The 19,936-nt window shown below is 49.5% G+C and overlaps 1 protein-coding gene across 3 annotated transcripts in view; it reads left to right on the plus strand.

Moving 5' to 3' along the window:
* Nucleotides 1–7,761: 7,761 nt before the first annotated feature.
* LOC144489946 (ribosomal protein S6 kinase-related protein-like) overlaps nucleotides 7,762–19,936 on the plus strand; it is a 31,895-nt gene continuing 19,720 nt past the window's right edge. For 2 of the 3 annotated variants that reach the window (XM_078207771.1, XM_078207773.1), the window contains exons 1-2: nucleotides 17,965–18,097; nucleotides 18,760–19,020. In XM_078207771.1, the coding sequence (XP_078063897.1) occupies nucleotides 18,071–18,097; nucleotides 18,760–19,020 (288 nt within the window). In that variant the 5' untranslated portion in view covers nucleotides 17,965–18,070. Of the gene's footprint in view, nucleotides 7,924–10,128; nucleotides 10,209–17,964; nucleotides 18,098–18,759; nucleotides 19,021–19,936 lie in introns of those variants that run through there. The other variant, XM_078207770.1, reaches the window with a different exon arrangement.

Raw genomic sequence — 19,936 nt, forward strand, 5'->3', positions numbered from 1 at the left:
TCCCTCTACACTGTCCCCCATCAAACACTCCCAGGACAGGTACAGCACGGGGTTAGATGCAGAGTAAAGCTCCCTCTACATTGTCCCTCATCAAACACTCCCAGGACAGGTACAGCACGGGGTTAGATACAGAGTAAAGCTCCCTCTACATTGTCCCCCATCAAACACTCCCAGGACAGGTGCAGCACGGGGTTAGATACAGAGTAAAGCTCTCGCTACACTGTCCCCATCAAACACTCCCAGGACAGGTACAGCACGGGGTTAGATACAGAGTAAAGCTCCCTCTACATTGTCCCCCATCAAACACTCCCAGGACAGGTGCAGCACGGGGTTAGATACAGAGTAAAGCTCTCGCTACACTGTCCCCATCAAACACTCCCAGGACAGGTACAGCACGGGGTTAGATGCAGAGTAAAGCTCCCTCTACACTGTCCCCATCAAACACTCCCAGGACAGGTACAGCACGGGGTTAGATACAGAGTAAAGCTCCCTCTACATTGTCCCCCATCAAACACTCCCAGGACAGGTGCAGCACGGGGTTAGATACAGAGTAAAGCTCCCTCTACACTGTCCCCATCAAACACTCCCAGGACAGGTACAGCACGGGGTTAGATACAGAGTAAAGCTCCCTCTACATTGTCCCTCATCAAACACTCCCAGGACAGGTACAGCACGGGGTTAGATACAGAGTAAAGCTCCCTCTACACTGTCCCCCATCAAACACTCCCAGGACAGGTACAGCACGGGGTTAGATACAGAGTAAAGCTCCCTCTACATTGTCCCCCATCAAACACTCCCAGGACAGGTACAGCACGGGGTTAGATACAGAGTAAAGCTCCCTCTACACTGTCACCATCAAACACTCCCAGGACAGGTACAGCACGGGGTTAGATGCAGAGTAAAGCTCCCTCTACACTGTCCCCCATCAAACACTCCCAGGACAGGTACAGCACGGGGTTAGACACAGAGTTAGCCTGCAAAGTGACTGAACGCGGGGTAAAACCCTCTCATGTTTTACTTGCCAGCTGTTTGACTGGAGAGTGGTGGTCTGAGTTGGGGCAGTTTGTGTGGGCAGCTCTTCAGGGGTAACTGGTGAATGTGGATTGGCTTGTATCTGTGTGCATGGTGCCTTTGCCAGGGCCAACTGCACAGAATCACCCAATCATTTAAAATGAAAGGCCGGCTATTTTGGGTTGACATCTGGAAGCACCTCTTCACAATGGGCGAGAGGAAACCTGGAACGTTCTCACCTCACACAGCAGGGAATAAAATTCACGATTCAGATCTGAGATTGTTGGTTATTTTTCGGGAAAGTGTACAAAGGGTTATTAATAAGGGGGTGTGGTGTTAATCTACAGGGCAGCCATCAGATTGAATGGCCAATGGACAAGAGGGACTGGTTGTGTCCCCACGTCTTTCTACAATCCTGGCACAGAATCTTACCCTGGAAAGCGAAGATCGACCCATTCTTGAGGTCAGTGAATGCATCGAAGGGCTCTTGACTGTGACAAAGATCAACTAATTCTCGGTCTGGCTCCAAATCCGGCTCTGGTTCTGGCTCCAGTTCCACCTCTGGTTCCAGTTCTGGCTCCTGCACTGGTTCTGTCTCCGATACCGGCTCCAGTTCCAGCTCTGGCTCCTGTACCGGTTCCACTGTCCCGTTCATCGGCTCTGCATAGTCTGGCACCATGGTGTCATTGATGTCAATATAATCATCTTCAGGGAATTTAAACACATCACCGCGGACTGGAATACAGAGGAGAAATACTATTAATCCCAAACGGCTCGAACTCATTGTTTTCAATGATGTGTTCGATACATAGTAAAGCTCGCCTCTACAACATCTCAAACACCTTCCGGAACTGTCCCCCAGTGAGAGTCAGCACCTTCAGGAACTGTATCCCAGTGAGAGTCAGCACCTTCAGGAACTGTATCCCAGTGAGAGTCAGCACCTTCAGGAACTGTATCCCAGTGAGAGACAGCATCTTCAGGAACTGTATCCCAGTGAGAGTCAGCACCTTCAGGAACTGTATCCCAATGAGAGTCAGCACCTTCAGGAACTGTATCCCAGTGAGAGTCAGCACCTTCAGGAACTGTATCCCAGTGAGAGTCAGCACCTTCAGGAACTGTATCCCAGTGAGAGTCAGCACCTTCAGGAACTGTATCCCAGTGAGAGTCAGCACCTTCAGGAACTGTCCCCCAGTGAGAGTCAGCACCTTCAGGAACTGTATCCCAGTGAGAGACAGCATCTTCAGGAACTGTCCCCCAGTGAGAGTCAGCACCTTCATAGAATCATCATAGAATCATAGAAACCCTACAGTGCAGAAGGAGGCCATTCGGCCCATCAGGTCTGCACCGACCACAATCCCACCCAGGCCCTACCCCCACATATTTACCTGATAATCCCTCTAACCTACGCATCTCAGGACTCTAAGGGGCAATTTTTAACCTGGCCAATCAACCTAACCTGCACATCTTTGGATTGTGGGAGGAAACCGGAGCACCCGGAGGAAACCCTCGCAGACACGAGGAGAATGTGCAAACTCCACACAGACAGTGACCCAAGTCGAGAATCGAACCCAGGACCCTGGATCTGTGAAGCAGCAGTGCTAACCACTGTGCTACCGTGCCGGTACTGTATCCCAGTGAGAGTCAGCACCTTCAGGAACTGTATCCCAGTGAGAGTCAGCACCTTCAGGAACTGTATCCCAGTGAGAGTCAGCACCTTCAGGAACTGTATCCCAGTGAGAGTCAGCACCTTCAGGAACTGTATCCCAGTGAGAGTCAGCACCTTCAGGAACTGTATCCCAGTGAGTGTCAGCACCTTCAGGAACTGTCCCCCAGTGAGAGTCAGCACCTTCAGGAACTGTATCCCAGTGAGAGTCAGCACCTTCAGGAACTGTATCCCAGTGAGTGTCAGCACCTTCAGGAACTGTATCCCAGTGAGAGTCAGCACCTTCAGGAACTGTATCCCAGTGAGAGTCAGCACCTTCAGGAACTGTATCCCAGTGAGAGTCAGCACCTTCAGGAAACGTATTCCACGTATCTATTTTGATTTGCTGGTATGGTATGAAGTTACTGTGAAAATCCCCTAGTCGCCACACTCTGGTGTCTGTTCGGGTACACTGGGGGAGAATTTAGCACGGCCTATCCACCTAACCAGCACGTCTTTCGGACTGTGGGAGGAAACTGGAGCACCCGGAGGAAACCCACACAGACGCGGGGAGAACGTGCAGACTCCACACAGACAGTCATCCAAGCCAGGAATCAAACCCGGGCCACTGGCGCTGTTGTGGTCAAACTGTCAAAGGGTCAGCAACAATGTAGTGCTGCACCATCGAAGGGTCAGTGCTGAGTGAGGGTCAGTATTGTTTGAATGTTACATTGTCAAGAGTCTCAGTACTGAAGGAGTGCTGCAACATCAGAGGGACAGTACTAAGGGAGTGCTGCATTGTCAGAGGATATACAAAGTGGTAAGGGATAGTGATAGACCAGAGGATTGGGAAAGCTTTTCAGACCCATCAGCAAGAGCTCATAAGAATGGAGAAAATGAATTCTGAGAGAAAACTTGCATGCAAAATAGAAACAAACAGTAAGACTTGCAATGGATATATAGATAGGAAGCAGGCAGCTAAGGTAAATGTGGGACCACCACTGAACAAGGCGGGTAAATTGATAACAGCAAACAAAGAAATGGTAGATATGCTAAATACATTTTTTGCATCAGTTTTCACCGTGGAAGACATCGCAAATATCCCTAAGATATCAGCTGGGCTGATTTCAAATAACATGGTAGAACTTCAAAGATCCCAATCACAAGGGATAGAGTATTAGAGAAACTCAAGACACTAAAGGCAGACAAGTCGCCAGGACTGGATGAACTGCATGTTAGCGTTCTACTGGAAGTGGCTGCAGAGATATTAGACCCTTGGGATGAAATTTTCCGTGACTCGCTAAATTCCAGGAGGGTACCAGAAGATTGAAAAACAGCCAATGTGACACCCTTGTTCGAAAAGGGAGAAAGGCAGAAGGCAGGAAACTATAGGCCAGTTAGTTTAAGGCTGAGTGAGGCTAAGTTTAAGGCTAAGTATAGGCCAAGTGAGTGGGCAAGGATCTGGCAGATGGAGTATAACGTTGACAAGTGTGAGGTTATCCACTTTGGAAGGAATAATAGTAAAATGGACTATTATTTAAACGGTGAAAAATTACAACATGCTACTGTGCAGAGGGACCTGGGGGTCCTTGTGCATGAATCACAAAAGCTCAGTTTGCAGGTGCAGCAGGTAATCAAGAAGGCAAATGGAATGTTGGCCTTTATCGCGAAGGGGATGGAGTATAAAAGCAGGGAGGTCTTGCTGCAACTGTACAGGGTACTGGTGAGGCTGCACCTAGAGTACTGTGTACAATTTTGGTCCCCTTATTTAAGAAAGGATATATTAGCTTTGGAGGGGGTACAGAGAAGGTTCACCAGGTTGATTCTGGAGATGAGGGGGTTAGCTTATGAGGAGAGATTGAGTAGACTGGGCCTGTACTCATTAGAGTTTAGAAGGTTGAGGGGAGATCTTATAGAGACATATAAGATAATGAAGGGGCCAGACAGGGTAGAAGCAGCGAGGTTATTTCCACTTACAATGGAAACAAGAACTAGGGGGCATAGCCTCAAAATACGGGGGAGTCAATTTAGAACAGAGTTGAGGAGGAACTTCTTCTCCCAGAGGGTAATGAATCTTTTGGAATTCTCTGCCCAATGAAGCAGTAGAGACTACCTCGTTAAATGTGTTTAAGTCACAGATAGGTAGGTTTTTAACCATTAAGGGAATTAAGGGTTATGGGGAGCGGGCAGGTCAGTGGAACTGAACCCACTATCAGATCAGCCATGATCTTATTGAATGGTGGAGCAGGCTTGAGGGGCGAGATGGCCCACTCCTGCTCCTATTTCTTATGTTCTTTAACATCTATTATTGGCAAGGTGCTGGGGCTAATAACCTGGAAAGCTGAAACTAATCAAACTCAGTCGACATGGTTTATGAAAGGTAAATCGCGTCTGAGAAATTTGTTCAAATTCTTTGAGGATGTAACAGAGAGAATAAATAGAGGGGAACCTGTAGATGTAGTGTATGTAGATTTCCAAAAGGTATCTAACAAAGTGCTGCATAAGAGACTGGTGCATAAAGTAAAAGCCATTGGAATTGGAGGAAGTGTATCAGCATGGATTGAAAACTGGCTGTCACATAGAAGTGATGTGGAGTTTCTTTGCAGTAATCCGTTCTCTGTTCAGTATGACGATGGCCCCTCCTTTGTCTGCTGGTTTGATGACAATGTTGCGATTGGTCTTGAGAGCGCGGGTGGCGTTGCATTGTGCTTGGGTGATGTTCGGGGTTGTCTTGTGAGTGCGGCTGATGAATCTGGCATTGACGCACCTCCTGAACGGCTTGGGCATACATGTCAAGCCGAGGGCAGCAGCCTTCCGGAGGAGTCCAATTATACTCTTTACTCTTCGGTTGCTGCACCGTGGCAGCATTCTCACGGCAGCAAGACACGCATTCCAACCATTATTCTGTAAATTGAGTCTGTGTCTTTATAAGCCCTGTTTGTGAACAGAACTCCCACTCACCTGACGAAGGGGCAGCGCTCTGAAAGCTAGTGGCTTGTGCTACCAAATAAACCTGTTGGACTTTAACCTGGTGTTGTGAGACTTCTTACTGTGTCACATAGAAAACAGAGAATTGGAATAAATGGGTCCTTTTCAGAGTGGAAAGATGTAACTAGTGGGGTATCACAGGGATCAGTTCTTGTCCCACAATTTACATTACATTAAAAGTTTAAAGTTTAAGTTTATTATTGTCACAAGTAGGCTAACATTAACACTGCAATGAAGTTACTGTAACAATCCCTAGTCACCACGCCTGTTCGGGTACACTGAGGGAGAATTTAGCATGGCCGATGCACCTAACCAACACGTCTTTCAGACTGTGGGAGGAAACTGGAGCACCCGGAGGAAACCCATGCAGACACGGGGAGAATGTGCAGACTCTGCACAGACAGTGACCCAAGCCGGGAATCGAATCCGGGTCCCTGCCACTGTGAGGTAGCAGTGCTAACCCACTGTGCCACCGTACAACCTGGAGGAAGGAACACAATGTGAGGTTTCCACATTTGCCAATGATACGAAGATAGGTGGAAGGGCAGGTTGTGGTGAAGATACTGCGATTATGCAGCGGGATACAGATAGATTGGGAGACTGGGTGAAAACCTGGCAAGTGGAATTTAATGTGGGGAAGTGTGAGGTCTTCTCAGGGTAGAAGAGTCAATTACTCTTTTAAGGTGCGAGGGGCAAGATTTAAAGGAGATGTACGAGGCAAGTTTTTTACACAGAGGGTGGTGGATGCCTGGAACTCGCTGCCGGGGGAGGTACTGGAAGCAGATGCAATAATGAGTTTTAAGGGGTGTCTGGACAAATACGTGAATAGGATGGGAATAGAGGGATATGGTCCCCGGAAAGGTAGGGGGTTTTAGTTCAGTCGGGCAGCATGGTCGGTGCAGGCTTGGAGGGGCCGAAGGGCCTGTTCCTGTGCTGTAATTTTCTTTGTTCTTTGTCATGCACTGGGAGGAATCAAAAGGCAGACTATTATCGAAATGGGGAGAGACTGCAGGTGAGTGAAGTACAGAGGGATCTAGGTGATCGGGTGCATTAATCACAAAAAGCTAGCACCAGGTCCAACAAGTAGTTAAGAGGGCAGAAGGCATTTTGGCCTTTATTGGAGTTTAAAAATAGGGAGGTTTTGTTGCAACTATACAGGGTGTTAGTGAGAGCTTACCTGGAATACAGTGTATTGTTTTGGTCCCCTTACCTAAAAAAAGGATGTAGTAACATTGAGGCAGTCCAAAGAAGACTCAGCGGGCTAATTCCTGGGATGAGAGGGTTGTCCTATCAACAGAGACTAAATCGTCTGGGTCTGTATTCCTTGGAGTTTAGAAGAGTGAGGGGTGACCTTATTCCAACATATGAGATCCTGAGGGGGCTCGACAGGGTAGATGGTGAGATGTTTTCACGAGTGGGACAGTCTCGAACAAGGGGAATTGGCCACAAGATAAAGGGCCTGAGGCGCGTGGACATCTCCTCTCACAGAGGGTGGTGAACCTCTGGAATTCTCTGCCCCAAAGGCTGCTGGAGGCTGGATCATTAGAAGTATTTAAAGTGCAGGGGGATAAATATTTGATAGATCGAGGAATAGAGGGCGATGGGGAAATGGCACAGAAAAGGAGCAGAGGCCGGCATAGACCAGCCAGGATAGTATTGACTGTCGGGGCAGGCTGGAAGGGCTTGATGGCATCTCCTGCTTCCATTTCTTGTGCTCTTGTGTCAGTGCTGAGGGAGTGCCGCACTGTCAGAGGGTCAGTGCTGAGGGAGTGCCGCACTGTCAGAGGGTCAGTACTGAGGGAGTACCGCACTGTCAGAGGGTCAGTGCTGAGGGAGTGCCACACTATCAGAGGGTCAGTACTGAGGGAGTGCTGTGTGTGCTTCTGTGTGTTGATAAGCCTCTGTATGTACATATGTGGGTGTGTATTTGTATCTGTGTGTGTGTGTGTGTGTGTGTGTGTGTCTCTACCTAATGTTGTTTTGTACCTTTTTTACAAACAGTCTCGTAATCCTCGCAGCAACTCCTGTAGAAATGGCACAGACTGTCGCACTGACATTTCTGTAACTCGTTGAAGCCCAGGTCACAGCGACCGACACAGGACCCTACAGAAACAACAGCACATAGACTCAAATCCAAAGCATGGCCTGTATCGCACAGGAAACAAGCAGCAATTCTGAGGCACTGTCACTTCATTCACTCAGCAAACACAGCAACCATATTGTGCATAGTAAGATCCCACAAACAGCAGTCAGACATGATCGATCATCAATCTGTTTCGCAGGTAGCCATGATGTGGAGATGCCGGCGTTGGGCTGGGGTGGGCACAGTAAGAAGTCTCACAACACCAGATTGGAGTCCAACAGCTTTATCTGGAATCACAAGCTTTCGGAGCGCTGTTCCTTCATCAGGTGATGAAGGAGCATCACTCACCTGTTGGACTTTAACCTGGTGTTGTGAGACTTCTTAATGTTTTACAGGGGCATTAGTTGAGGGAACCTCTGGCCCAGGGAACCAGAACACTCTCTGGTGCTGGAATATTGAGCAGCATGGTGGCACAGTGGTTAGCACTGCTACCTCACAGCGCCAGGGACCCGGGTTCGATTCCCGACCTCGGGTCACTGTCTGAGTGGTGTTTGCACGTTCCCCCCATGTCTGCGTGGGTTTCCTCCGGGTGCTCTGGTTTCCTCCCACAGTCCAAAGATGTGCGGGTTAGGTTGATTGGCCATGCTAAAATTGCCCCTTAGTTTCCTGGGATGCGTAGGTTAGAGGGATTAGTGGGTAAAATATGTAGGGATATGGGGGTAGGGCCTGGGTGGGATTGTGGTCGGTGACGACTCGATGGGCCAAATGGCCTCTTTCTGCACTGCAGGGATTCTATGATTCTAATATTGCTATGTGTAACTGGCAGACAGGGACTCGATGTAACAATTAATCTGAATCATGACACCCCCCCAGCAGGGCAGCAGTTCCTCTGTGTTATAGAGTCATTGAGGTTTACAGCATGGAAACAGGCCCTTCGGCCCAACTTGTCCATGCCGCCCTTTTTTTTTTAAACCCCTAAGCTAGTCCCAATTGCCCGCGTTTGGCCCATATCCCTCTATACCCATCTTACCCATGCAACTGTCTAAATGCTTTTTAAAAGACAGAATTGTACCCGCCTCTACTACTACCTCTGGCAGCTTGTTCCAGACACTCACCATCCTCTGTGTGAAAACATTGCCCCTCTGGACACTTTTGTATCTCTTCCCTCTCACCTTAAACCTATGCCCTCTAGTTTTAGACTCCCCTACCTTTGGGAAAAGATATTGACTATCTAGCTGATCTGTGCCCCTCATTATTTTATAGACCTCTATAAGGTCACCCCTCAGCCTCCTACACTCCAGGGGAAAAAGTTCCTCTAGGAGTTCCAACCTGCTTCACATGTTCAGATCTTTAGAGGGGACCTCACCCACAACTTTCCGACCCAGAGGTGGAAATTCTACCCTCTGAGTCACAGACAACACATTTCCTAATTCACCTTTTCCCTGTTGTGTACAAATCATTGCGGTCACGGACATTTCCGAGGTCTCGTGGTGCAGTGGGCAGTGTCCCTACCTCTGATCCAGGAGTTCTGGGTTTGAGTCCCACCCCAGGACTTCCCAGCCAAATAAAATCATAGAATCCTACAGTGCAGAAGGAGGCTATTCGGCCCATCGATTCTGCATCAACCACAATCCCACCCAGCCCCATCCCTATAACCCCCATACATTTACCCTAGCTCGTCCCGCTGATACTAAGAGGCAATTTAGCATGGTCAATCCACCTAACCCGCAGTGGGAGGAAACCGGAGCACCCGGAGGAAACCCACGCAGACACGGGGAGAACGTGCAGACTCCGCACAGACAGTGCCCCAACCGGGGAATCGAACCTGGATCCCTGGCGCTGTGAGGCAGCAGTGCTAACCACTGTGCCACCGTGCCGCCCCAGAGATGGGCAATAAGTGCTGCTGACCTTGCCTGCGACGCTCATATCCCGTACGAAAGAATCTTTATAATTTCACAAACCCTGTCCCGAGAGTCGGACCACATCTACGTCCCATACTGACTTCTTTAGTTGAAGCCCCAGCTTAAACAGGGCTTTGTCGCTGCTGGCTGACAGACAGAGGCCACAAAACTTAGAGAGTGTTCCCTTTACCTCGATCCGAAGACACAGCGCTGAGGAACGAGCAAGCCAGCAGAGCAATCAGACGCTTCATAGCTGAAGGGAAATTCTGTTCGACCCTGGAATTGGCCGTGAGGATTTAACCTCCTCATGTTTGCTTTGTTAGACAGCTTGTTTAAACTATTCTATTGATTTTCGGAAATGTTTAACGAAGCATTGATTTTCCTTTCTGTTTTCACCGAGTGAGGAAAATCCTCTTTTAAACAGGAGAATGAAAACGTGATATTCCTTTATCATATCCCTCAAATCCAACCATGTTAACAGATATATTTATGTCGTGTTGCAGATTTGAATCCTCCTGAGGCAAAACTTTGGCCCAAATCTGGAGACCAGACCACAGAACATGTCGAAACAGAAGGGATTTTGGTAAATCTTTTTAAATAAACACACTTTCCTGTCAGACCGTTAATCTTTAACCTTTGCTGACTCAGCAACATTTCTGTTTCAAAGTTTGTGCAAGACATTGTGTACATCACCAAGGTCTCAGTGCATAGAATCCCAACAGTGCAGAAGGAGGCCATTCAGCTCATCGCCTGCACTCACAACTATCCCACCCAGGCCCTACCCCCATGTATTTGCCCTGTTAATCCTCCTCTAACACTAAGGGGCAATTTAGCACGGCCAATCAGCCTGACCCGCACATCCGGAGAAAACCGGAGCTCCCGGAGGAAGCCCACGCAGACACGGGGAGAACATGCAAACTCCACACAGACAGTGACCCCAAGCCGGGAATTGAACCCGGGTCTCTGGCGTTGTGAGGCAGCAGTGCTAACCACTGTGCCACCGTGCATCCCTATCCCTATGCTCAAATCCTGCCCTGAGTGATGTTATGCATAAATCAAGTCTCCACAATTGGTATGATTGTATAGTTTAGAGGAATTTGAGTTTGGACATAGTGCTGCCAATATGGATAGTGAGAATGCTGAGATTCCACCAAGTGTCTTCCTCTGTAATTGTTCCAGGAGTGTCTTTAACTGAAGCTCGTTTTATAGTGAATAATGTAAAACCTTTTTCCATGTTAAAAGTATTTAATTTCCTAACATCTGTATGCCAATGAAATGGTTCAGTATTTACCAGGATGCTACCAGGACTTGATGGTTTGGGTTATAAGGAGAGGTTGGATGGATTGAGACTTTTTTCTCTGGAGCGTAGGAGGCTGAGGGGTGACCTTATAGAGATCTATAAAATAATGAGGGGCACAGATCAGCGAGATAGTCAATATCTTTTCCCAAAGGTAGGGGAGTCTAAAACTAGAGGGTTTAAGGTGAGAGGGGAGAGATACAAAAGGTCCAGAGGGGCAATTTTTTCACACAGAGGGTGGAAATGTCTGGAACAAGCTGCCAGAGGTAGTAGTAGAGGCGGGTACAATTTTGTCTTTTAAAAAGCGTTTAGACAGTTACATGGGTAAGATGGGTATCGAGGGATATGGGCCAAATGCAGGCAATTGGGACTAGCCAAAAAGTGGTTAAAAAAAAGGGCGGCATGGACAGGTTGGGCCGAAGGGCCTGTTTCCATGCTGTAAACCTCTGTGACTCTATTGTTTTCAGGGATTTATAAGCAGGTTGCTCAGACATGTGGGGGTCTTGTGGTGCAGTGAGGGGCGTCCCTGCCTCTGTGCCAGGAGCTCCGGGTTCGAGTCCCACTCCAGGACCTGATGGCCGAGGAAGCTGCATTCATAACGTGGTCAAACAGGTTGAGTATTCCTAATGGCAGGTGGTGAGAATGGGAGAGATTCCTGATCAATCTCTACCATCGGACTACTGTGTAAAGTTACAGGGGTTGTGGGGAAGGTGTTGAGGTGGATAAAAAGCTGGTTAGCAGATGGAAGCAAAGAGTTGGTGAGGAGAAATTTCTTCACCCAGAGGGTGGTGAATGTGTGGAATTCACTCCCACAGAACGTAGTTGAGGCCAAAACGCTGTGTGATTTCAAGAAGAAATTAGATAGAGCTCTTAGGGCTAAAGGGATTAAGGGATATGGGAGGGAAGGGGGGGAATCAGGATATTGAATTTGATGATCAGCCATGATCAAAACGAATGGCAGAGCAGGTTCAAGGGGCCAAATGGCCTCCTCCTGCTTCTAGTTTCTATAACTGAGATTGTTTGAAGTTGTTTGGCCCATTCCAGTGGCTGCTAAAAGTGGAACCCATATCCGAATGAGAATCAGTGTGTGTGGAACCCATACCCCAGTGAGAGTCAGTGTATGTGGAACCCGTACCCCAGTGAGAGTCAGTGTGTGTGGAACCCATACCCCAGTGAGAGTCAGTGTGTGTGGAACCCCGTATCCCAGTGAGAGTCAGTGTGTAAAACCCATACCCCAGTGAGAGTCAGTGTGTGTGGAACCCGTACCCCAGTGAGAGTCAGTGTGTATGGAACCCGTACCCCAGTGAGAGTCAGTGTGTGTGGAACCCATACCCCAGTGAGAGTCAGTGTGTGTGGAACCCATACCCCAGTGAGAGTCAGTGTGTGTGGGACCCGTACCCCAGTGAGAGTCAGTGTGTGTGGGACCCGTATCCCAGTGAGAGTCAGTGTGTGTGGAACCCATCCCCCAGTGAGAGTCAGTGTGTGTGGAACCCGTACCCCAGTGAGAGTCAATGTGTGGAACCCTTACCCCAGTGAGAGTCAGTGTGTGTGGAGCCCGTATCCCAGTGAGAGTCAGTGTGTGTGGGACCTGTACCCCAGTGAGAGTCAGTGTGTGTGACCCGTACCCCAGTGAGAGTCAGTGTGTGTGGGACCCGTACCCCAGTGAGAGTCAGTGTGTGTGGGACCCGTATCCCAGTGAGAGTCAGTGTGTGTGGAACCCGTACCCCAGTGAGAGTCAGTGTGTGTGGAACCCGTACCCCAGTGAGAGTCAGTGTGTGTGGGACCCGTACCCCAGTGAGAGTCAGTGTGTGTGGGACCCGTACCCCAGTGAGTCAGTGTGTGTGGAACCCGTACCTCAGTGAGAGTCAGTGTGTGTGGAACCTGTATAAATGTGTAAAGGAAGTCAGGCTTTACTGTGCACAGGACATTACTGTGATTGATATAGAGTACTTTGTACAGTTTTGGTTACCTTATTTAGGGAGGGAGCTAGTTGCTTTGGAAGCAGTTGTGAGAATGTTGAGTGGGTTGAATCCTGGGATGAAGGGTTTATGAGGAATTGGAGTATCTTCATTGTGGTTTAGAAAACTGTTTTATTTGAAACCAATCGGATTCTGTGTGAGTTTGACAGGGTAGATGCTGAAAAGATATCTCCCCTTGTGGGAGAGTCTGGAACCAGCCAGCACAGTTCAAAATTAAGTGCTTTTCCATTTAAGACTGAGATGAGGAAAATTTATTTCTCTCAGAGGATCTTTACTCTGTGGAATTCTACCCCCCCCCCCCCCCCCCCCCCCCGCCCCTCCCCTCCTCGACAGCAGTGGAGGTTGGGTCACTGAATATATTCAAGGCTGAGTTTTCGACAGATCTTTGATCAACAAGGGAGTTAAGGGTTAATGAGGGGCTCATCCAGATCAACTGCGATCTTATTGGTGGCAATGCAGGCTTGAAGGGCCGAATGGCCTACTCCTGTTCCTAATGTTTCTGCAGTGCATCTTGTAAATGCATTCCGCTATCAATGTGCGTCAGTGGTGGAGGGAGTGAATGTTGAAGGTGAATGGGGTGACAATCAAGTGACCTGCTGTATCCTGGATGGTATCAAACTTCTCGAGAGTTGTTGGAGCTGCGACTGGAAAGCGTTCCATCACACTCCTGACTTGTGCCTTGTAGATGGTGGACAGGCTTTGGGGAGTCAGGAGGTGAGTTACTCGCCGCAGGATTCCCAGCCTCTCTTGTTGATTTGAACTGTTCTCGGCACACAGTAAGCATGTGGAAGAGTGCAGTTTACTTGCCATGGGTCAGTGCTGTACAGCATCGCCAAACTGGCAAAATAAATCCAAGTCCCAAGACAAGCTTCATAGTTTTTTTTTAAATACAAAATTCTTAAATAAAAAGTTAAGTCTTTTTTGTCTTAGTCCTGACGCACCGGGACATTACGTGTGGTACAAAAATGACAACTGCTTGCCACAACAATTTAGCACGATTTTCATTACAGTGTATAAAAGGTTAAAAAATACTTGACGCTGGGCACAGTGCAATTTTCAAGTCAAATATTTTCCTGTCCTGGATACCTCAGTATCTAACATTTTCAAATTACAACATAGTTCGGGGAGTCAGGAGGTGAGTTATTCTCTGCAGAATTCCCCGAACCACAATATTCATATGTCTGGTAACCCCCCACACCCCCCCAGGATGTTGATAGTGGGGGATTCAGCAATGGTAATGCCACTGGACAGCAAAGCGAGATGGTTGGATTCTTTCTTGTTGGGAGATGGTCACTGCCTGGCACTTATGTGGCGCAACTCGCCACTTGTCAGCCCAAGCCTGGATATTGTCCAGATCTTGCTGCATTTGGATACGGACTGCTTCAGTATCCGAGGAATGGTAAATGGTGCTGAACATTATGCAATCATCAGCAAACATTCAAACTTTGACCTTATGATGGAGGGAAGGTGATTGGTGAAGCAGCTGAGGATGGTTGGGTCGAGGACACTGACCCTGAGGGACTCCTGCAGTGATGTCCCGGAGCTGAGACGATTGGCCTCCAACCACCACAACCATCTTCCTTTGTGCCGGGTACGACTCCAACCAGCAGTTAATTTTCCCCGATTCCCATTGACTCCAGTTTTTCTAGGGCTCCTCGATGCCACACGCTCGAATGCAGCCTTGATGTTAAGGGCTGTCACTCTCACCTCTCCTCTGGAATTCAGCTCTTTCGCCCCTGTGTGAACCAAGGCTGTAACGAGGTCAGGAGATCCTGGCGGAACCCAAACTGAGCGACTGTCAGTGAGCAGGTTATTGCTGAGCAGGTGCTGCTTGATAGCGTTGTTGACGACCCCTTCCATCACTTTACTGATGATTGAGAGCAGACTGGTGGTGTGGTATTTGGCAGGGTTGGATTTTCCTGCACTCTGCGTACGGGACATACCTGGGCAATTTTCCATTTTGCTGGATACATGCCACTGTTGTAGTTGTACTGGAACAGCTTGGCTAATGCATAGGAGGTTCTGGAGCACAAAGTTTCAGTATTATTGCCAGACTCTGGGCAGGTTCCATAGACTTTGCAGTAACCAGTGCCTTCTTGTTTCTTGATATCTCATGCAGTGAACTGAATTGGTTGAAGACTGACATCTGTGATACTGGGGACCTCTGGAGGAGGCCGAGATGGATCATCCTCTCAGCACTTCTGGCTGAAGATTGCGGCGAATGCTTCAGTCTTATCTTCTGCACTGATGTGCTGGGCTCCTCCATCATTGAGGGTGGGGATATTTGTGGAGCCTCCTCCTCCAGTGATTTGTTTAACCATCCACCACCATCCACAGCTGGATGTGGCAGCACTGTAGTGCTTAGATCTGATCTGTTCGTTGTGGGATCACTTAGCTCTGTTTATTACTTGCTGCTCCATTGTTTGGCACTTCTTGTGCTGTGGCTTCACCAGGTTGACACCCCAATTTTAGGCGTGCCTGGTGTTGTTCCTGGCATGCTCTCAGTGAATTGAGTACAACTCTGCTGCTGATGGCCCACAGCGCATCACGGATGCCCAGTCTTGAGTTGCTAGATTTGATGGAAATCTATCCCACTTCCCACGGACATAGGGTCAGCAAACACGATGGAGGATATCCTCAATGCGAATGTATGGCTTTGTCTCTACGTGGACTGTGCAATTGTCACTCTTACCAATACTGTCATGGACGGATGTATCTGTGACAGGTAGGTTGGTGAGGATGAGGTCAAATATGTTTGTCCCTCCAGCTGGTTCCCTTAACACCTGCTGCATCTTTGTGATGAATGTTGAAGTTCACCAGTCAGAGTGCATTCTGCACCTTTGCCATCCTCAGTGCACCTTCCAAATAGTGTTCAACATGGAGGAGTACTAATTCATCAGCTGAGGGGAGACGGTAGGCGGTAATCAGCAGGCTTCCTTGCCCTGGTTTGACTTGATGCCAAGAGACTTCATGAGGTCCAGAGACAATGTTGAGAACTCGCAGGGCAACTCCCTCCCGACTGTATACCACTGTGCCACCACCTCTGCTGCTGTGTCCTGCCAGTGGGACAGGACATACCCAGGGATAGTGATGGTGGTGTCTAGAATATTCGCCGGAATTCTACCGCCTTGCCCACCACTGAATCAGAGAGGGCGAGGGGCAGACAACGGAAATGTCTGTTGACCTCAGACGGGCATTTCCAGTCTCGCTCAAGCAAGACTGTAAAATCCCATCCGTTATTGTGAATGTAGCCCAATCCATCATGCAAACCAGCCTCCCAGCCATTGACTCTGTCTACACTTCCCACTGCCTCGGCAAAGCAGCCAGCATAGTTAAGGACCCCACGCACCCCGGACATTCTCTCTTCCACCTTCTTCCTTCAGGAAAAAGATACAAAAGTTGAGGTCACGTACCAACCGTCTCAAGAACAGCTTCTTCCCTGCTGCTGTCAGACTTTTGAATGGACCTACCTTGCATTAAGTTGATCTTTCTCTACACCCTAGCTATGACTGTAACACTACTTTCTGCACTCTCTCGTTTCCTTCTCTATGAATAGTATGTTTTGTCTGTATAGCGCGCAAGAAACAATACTTTTCACTGTATGTTAATACATGACAATAATAAATCAAAGCAAATTATCTGTGAGGTATGATTCCGTGAGGATGATGATGTCTGACTGTTGATTGACCAGTCTGTGAGACAGCTCTCCCAATTTTGGCACTAGCCCCCAGATGTTAGTAAGGAGGACTTTGCAGGATTGACAAGGGTGGCACAATGGTTAGCACTGTTGCCTCACAGCACCAGGTTCCCGGGTTTGATTCCCGGCTTGAGTCACTGTCTGTGAGAAGTCTTCACGTTCTCCCCGTCTCTGCGTGGGTTTCCTCCGGGTGCTCTGGTTTACTCCCACAGTCTGTGAAACATGCTGGTTAGGGTGCATTGGTTGTGCTAAGTTCTCCCTCAGTGTACCCGAACAGGCGCCGGAGTGTGGCGACTAGGGGAGTTTCACAATAACTTCATCGCACTGTTAATGTAAGCCTACTTGTTACACTGATAAACTTTAAAGGGCTTTTAGTAGTAGTAGAGATGGGTAAAATTTTATCTTTTAAAAAGTATTTAGACAGTTACATGGGTAAGATGGATATAGAGGGATATGGGCCAAATGCAGGCAGTTGGGACTAGCTTAATGGTAAAAACTTGGTGGCATGGACAGGTGGGGCCGAAGGGCCTGTTCCCATGCTGTAAATGTCTCTGACTGGGTTTGTTGTGGTCATTCTCAGAGTCTAGGTCAAGACCGGGAGTCCGTCCAGATTCATCCTTTATTGGCTTTGTGACAGTTTGGTACAAGATAAGTAATTGTCCGGCCATTTCAGAGGGTAGTTAAGAGTCAGCCACATTGCTGTGGCTCTGGAGTCACGTTTAGGCCAGACCGGGTAAGGACGGCGGATTTCCTTCCCCAAAGGACATTAGTGACCAGATGGGTTTTTCTGACAATCATAGAACATTACAGTGCAGTACAGGCCCTTCGGCCCTCGATGTTGTGCCGATCAGTGAAACCAATCTAAAGCCCCTCTAACCTACACTATTCCAATATCATCCATATGTTTATCCAATAACCATTTGAATGCTCTCAACGTTGACGAGTCCACCACTGCCGACAATGGTTTCCTCATCTTCATTACTGAACTTGGCTTTTATTTCCAGATTTATTAATTTAAATTCCACGAGCTGTGCTGGGATTTGAACTCATGTCCCCAGAGTCTGGGCTGGATTGGCGGCCCAGTCACATCACCAGCACCTTCCCATTGCTCGCAGCTCCTGCTTACTACACTGCACCAGAGCCCAGCACTCGGAGGACCGAGGAGCCGCTCCTCCACTATCCCAGAGAGCAGCGGGAGCCGCTCCTCCACTATCCCAGAGAGCCCCGGGAGCCGCTCCTCCACTATCCCAGAGAGCAGCGGGAGCCGCTCCTCCACTATCCCAGAGAGCCCCGGGAGCCGCTCCTCCACTATCCCAGAGAGCCCCGGGAGCCGCTCCTCCACTATCCCAGAGAGCAACGGGAGCCGCTCCTCCACTATCCCAGAGAGCCGCGGGGCCGTATCCCAGAATGCCGCGGTTGGTTTAGTTGGGTCGGGCGGGTTCCCGGGATGTGAGAGTTGTGGAGTCGCGGCCATGGGCAATGAGCGGAGTGCGGCCCGGGTAAGCGGCGCGGACCCGGATCAGACTGCCAGCGTTAGATCAACAGCAGCGGAACCGCCGCTAACCACAACCGGCCCCCATCCCCGCCCTTTGCCCCGCCCCCATCCCCGCCCTTTGCCCCGCCCCCATCCCCGCCCTTTGCCCCGCCCCCATCCCCGCCCTTTGCCCCGCCCCCATCCCCGCCCTTTGCCCCGCCCCCATCCCCGCCCCCATCCCCGCCCTTTGCCCCGGGCCCCTCCCCCATCTCCCCAGGGCCCATTCCTGAGCCCTGGCCCCAGACCCCGCCCCATCCCTGGGCTCCTTCCCCCTCCCTGGGCCCCTGCCTCCCAGGCCACTTCCCCATCTCCCTGGCCCCTCCCCATCCCTGGGCCCTGCCTCCCAGGCCACGCCCCCATCTCCCTGGCCCCACCTCCTCCCCAGGCCTCTCCCCCTCCCTGGTCTCCGCCTCCCAGGCTCCTCCCCCTCCCTGGGCCACCCCTGGGCCCCTCCCCTTCCCTGGGACCCTCCCCGTCCCTCCCCCTCCGGGCCCCTTCCCCTCCCTGGCCCCTGCCTCCCAGGTCCCTCTCCGTCCCCATCCCCTTACCTGGTTAGTGTGTGCAAGTTGCTGAAATCAGAATGTTCTTTTCCCGCACCGCCCTCATCTCTTTCCCTTCATGTTGTAGGGTGGAAACTCCACTGGCAGGTGTGAGCCCATCTCTAAATGGAAGACTGTCATGTCCAGAGCGGAAGGCTCTGTGTCCAGCTGGTACTCCTTCGACGTGTTCCAAAGAGCCCAGAGGAAGGTTCCAGAACCACTGGGTCTCTCCAAGGAGCGTGTTCCGTACAACGACTACAGAAACACGGAATGGCCGTTCCCCCAGTTCATCTCTCTCTTCTTTCCCGTGTTCCCATATCGTTCAAAGCAGGTGCAGCAGGAATTCCAGGTAGATGTTCATAAAGATTTCAACCTTCCCTTCAGCTTCTGCTGTAGTTTAATAACCATTTTTACATCAGATTGTATCGATCAAAGAATTTGAGGGTGATCTTAACATCTCATCCCGCCAGTGGAGAACAGAGAGACATGCGCAATTGCGCACTCTGCTACATACAGCCGGCTTTTGGCAAGGTTAGGTCCTGCCCCCTACCCCTGCTGGCTGGAAACAGATTTTGCTTCAGGTACGATTCGATTTTTAACTTGCCCAAAAAAATGGCGTGATCCCCTCCTGTTTTCACGCTCGTCCAGCACTCCAAATTTTTTTGGTAAGATTGCCCCCTTAATCTTTATGCAGAAAAAAAGCCGTTTGTCTCTCAGCATCTATATGCCCACACGGTGGCACAGTGGTTAACACTGCTGCCTCACAGCGCCAGGGACCCGGGTTCAATTCCTGCCTTGGGTGCCTGTGTGGAGTTTGCATGTTCTCCCCGTGTCTGTGTGGGCGTGGGTTTCCTCCGAGTGCTCCGGTTTCCTCCCACAGTCCAAAGATGTGCAAGTTAGGTGGATTGGCCATGTTAAATTGCCCCTTAGTGTCCCAAGATGTGTAGGTTGGGGTGAAGGGGGGGGGGTTAGCCACGGTAAAATATGCAGGGTTATGGGGATAAGGTGGGGGAAGGGGCCTAGGTAGACCGTTTGTTTAGAGAGTCAGTGCAGACCCATGGGCCAATAGTCTTCCTTCTGCACTGTAGGGATTCTTCACAAATGTGTAGTTTTCAAAGAAAACACCTCACTCAAAAACCGATTGGCTGATGCCATTCAACTGATCTTCCATGGATTTCTCCCTCAATCCCCCCAGATGAATGTCACATGAGGGTTTCCAAACTCCACTCCCAAAAAGACATGCTTTAAAATCTTCTTTCAAAGAA

This window comes from Mustelus asterias, unplaced genomic scaffold (assembly GCF_964213995.1).
Source record: "Mustelus asterias unplaced genomic scaffold, sMusAst1.hap1.1 HAP1_SCAFFOLD_2703, whole genome shotgun sequence".
NCBI classification, from domain to species: Eukaryota; Metazoa; Chordata; class Chondrichthyes; order Carcharhiniformes; family Triakidae; genus Mustelus; species Mustelus asterias.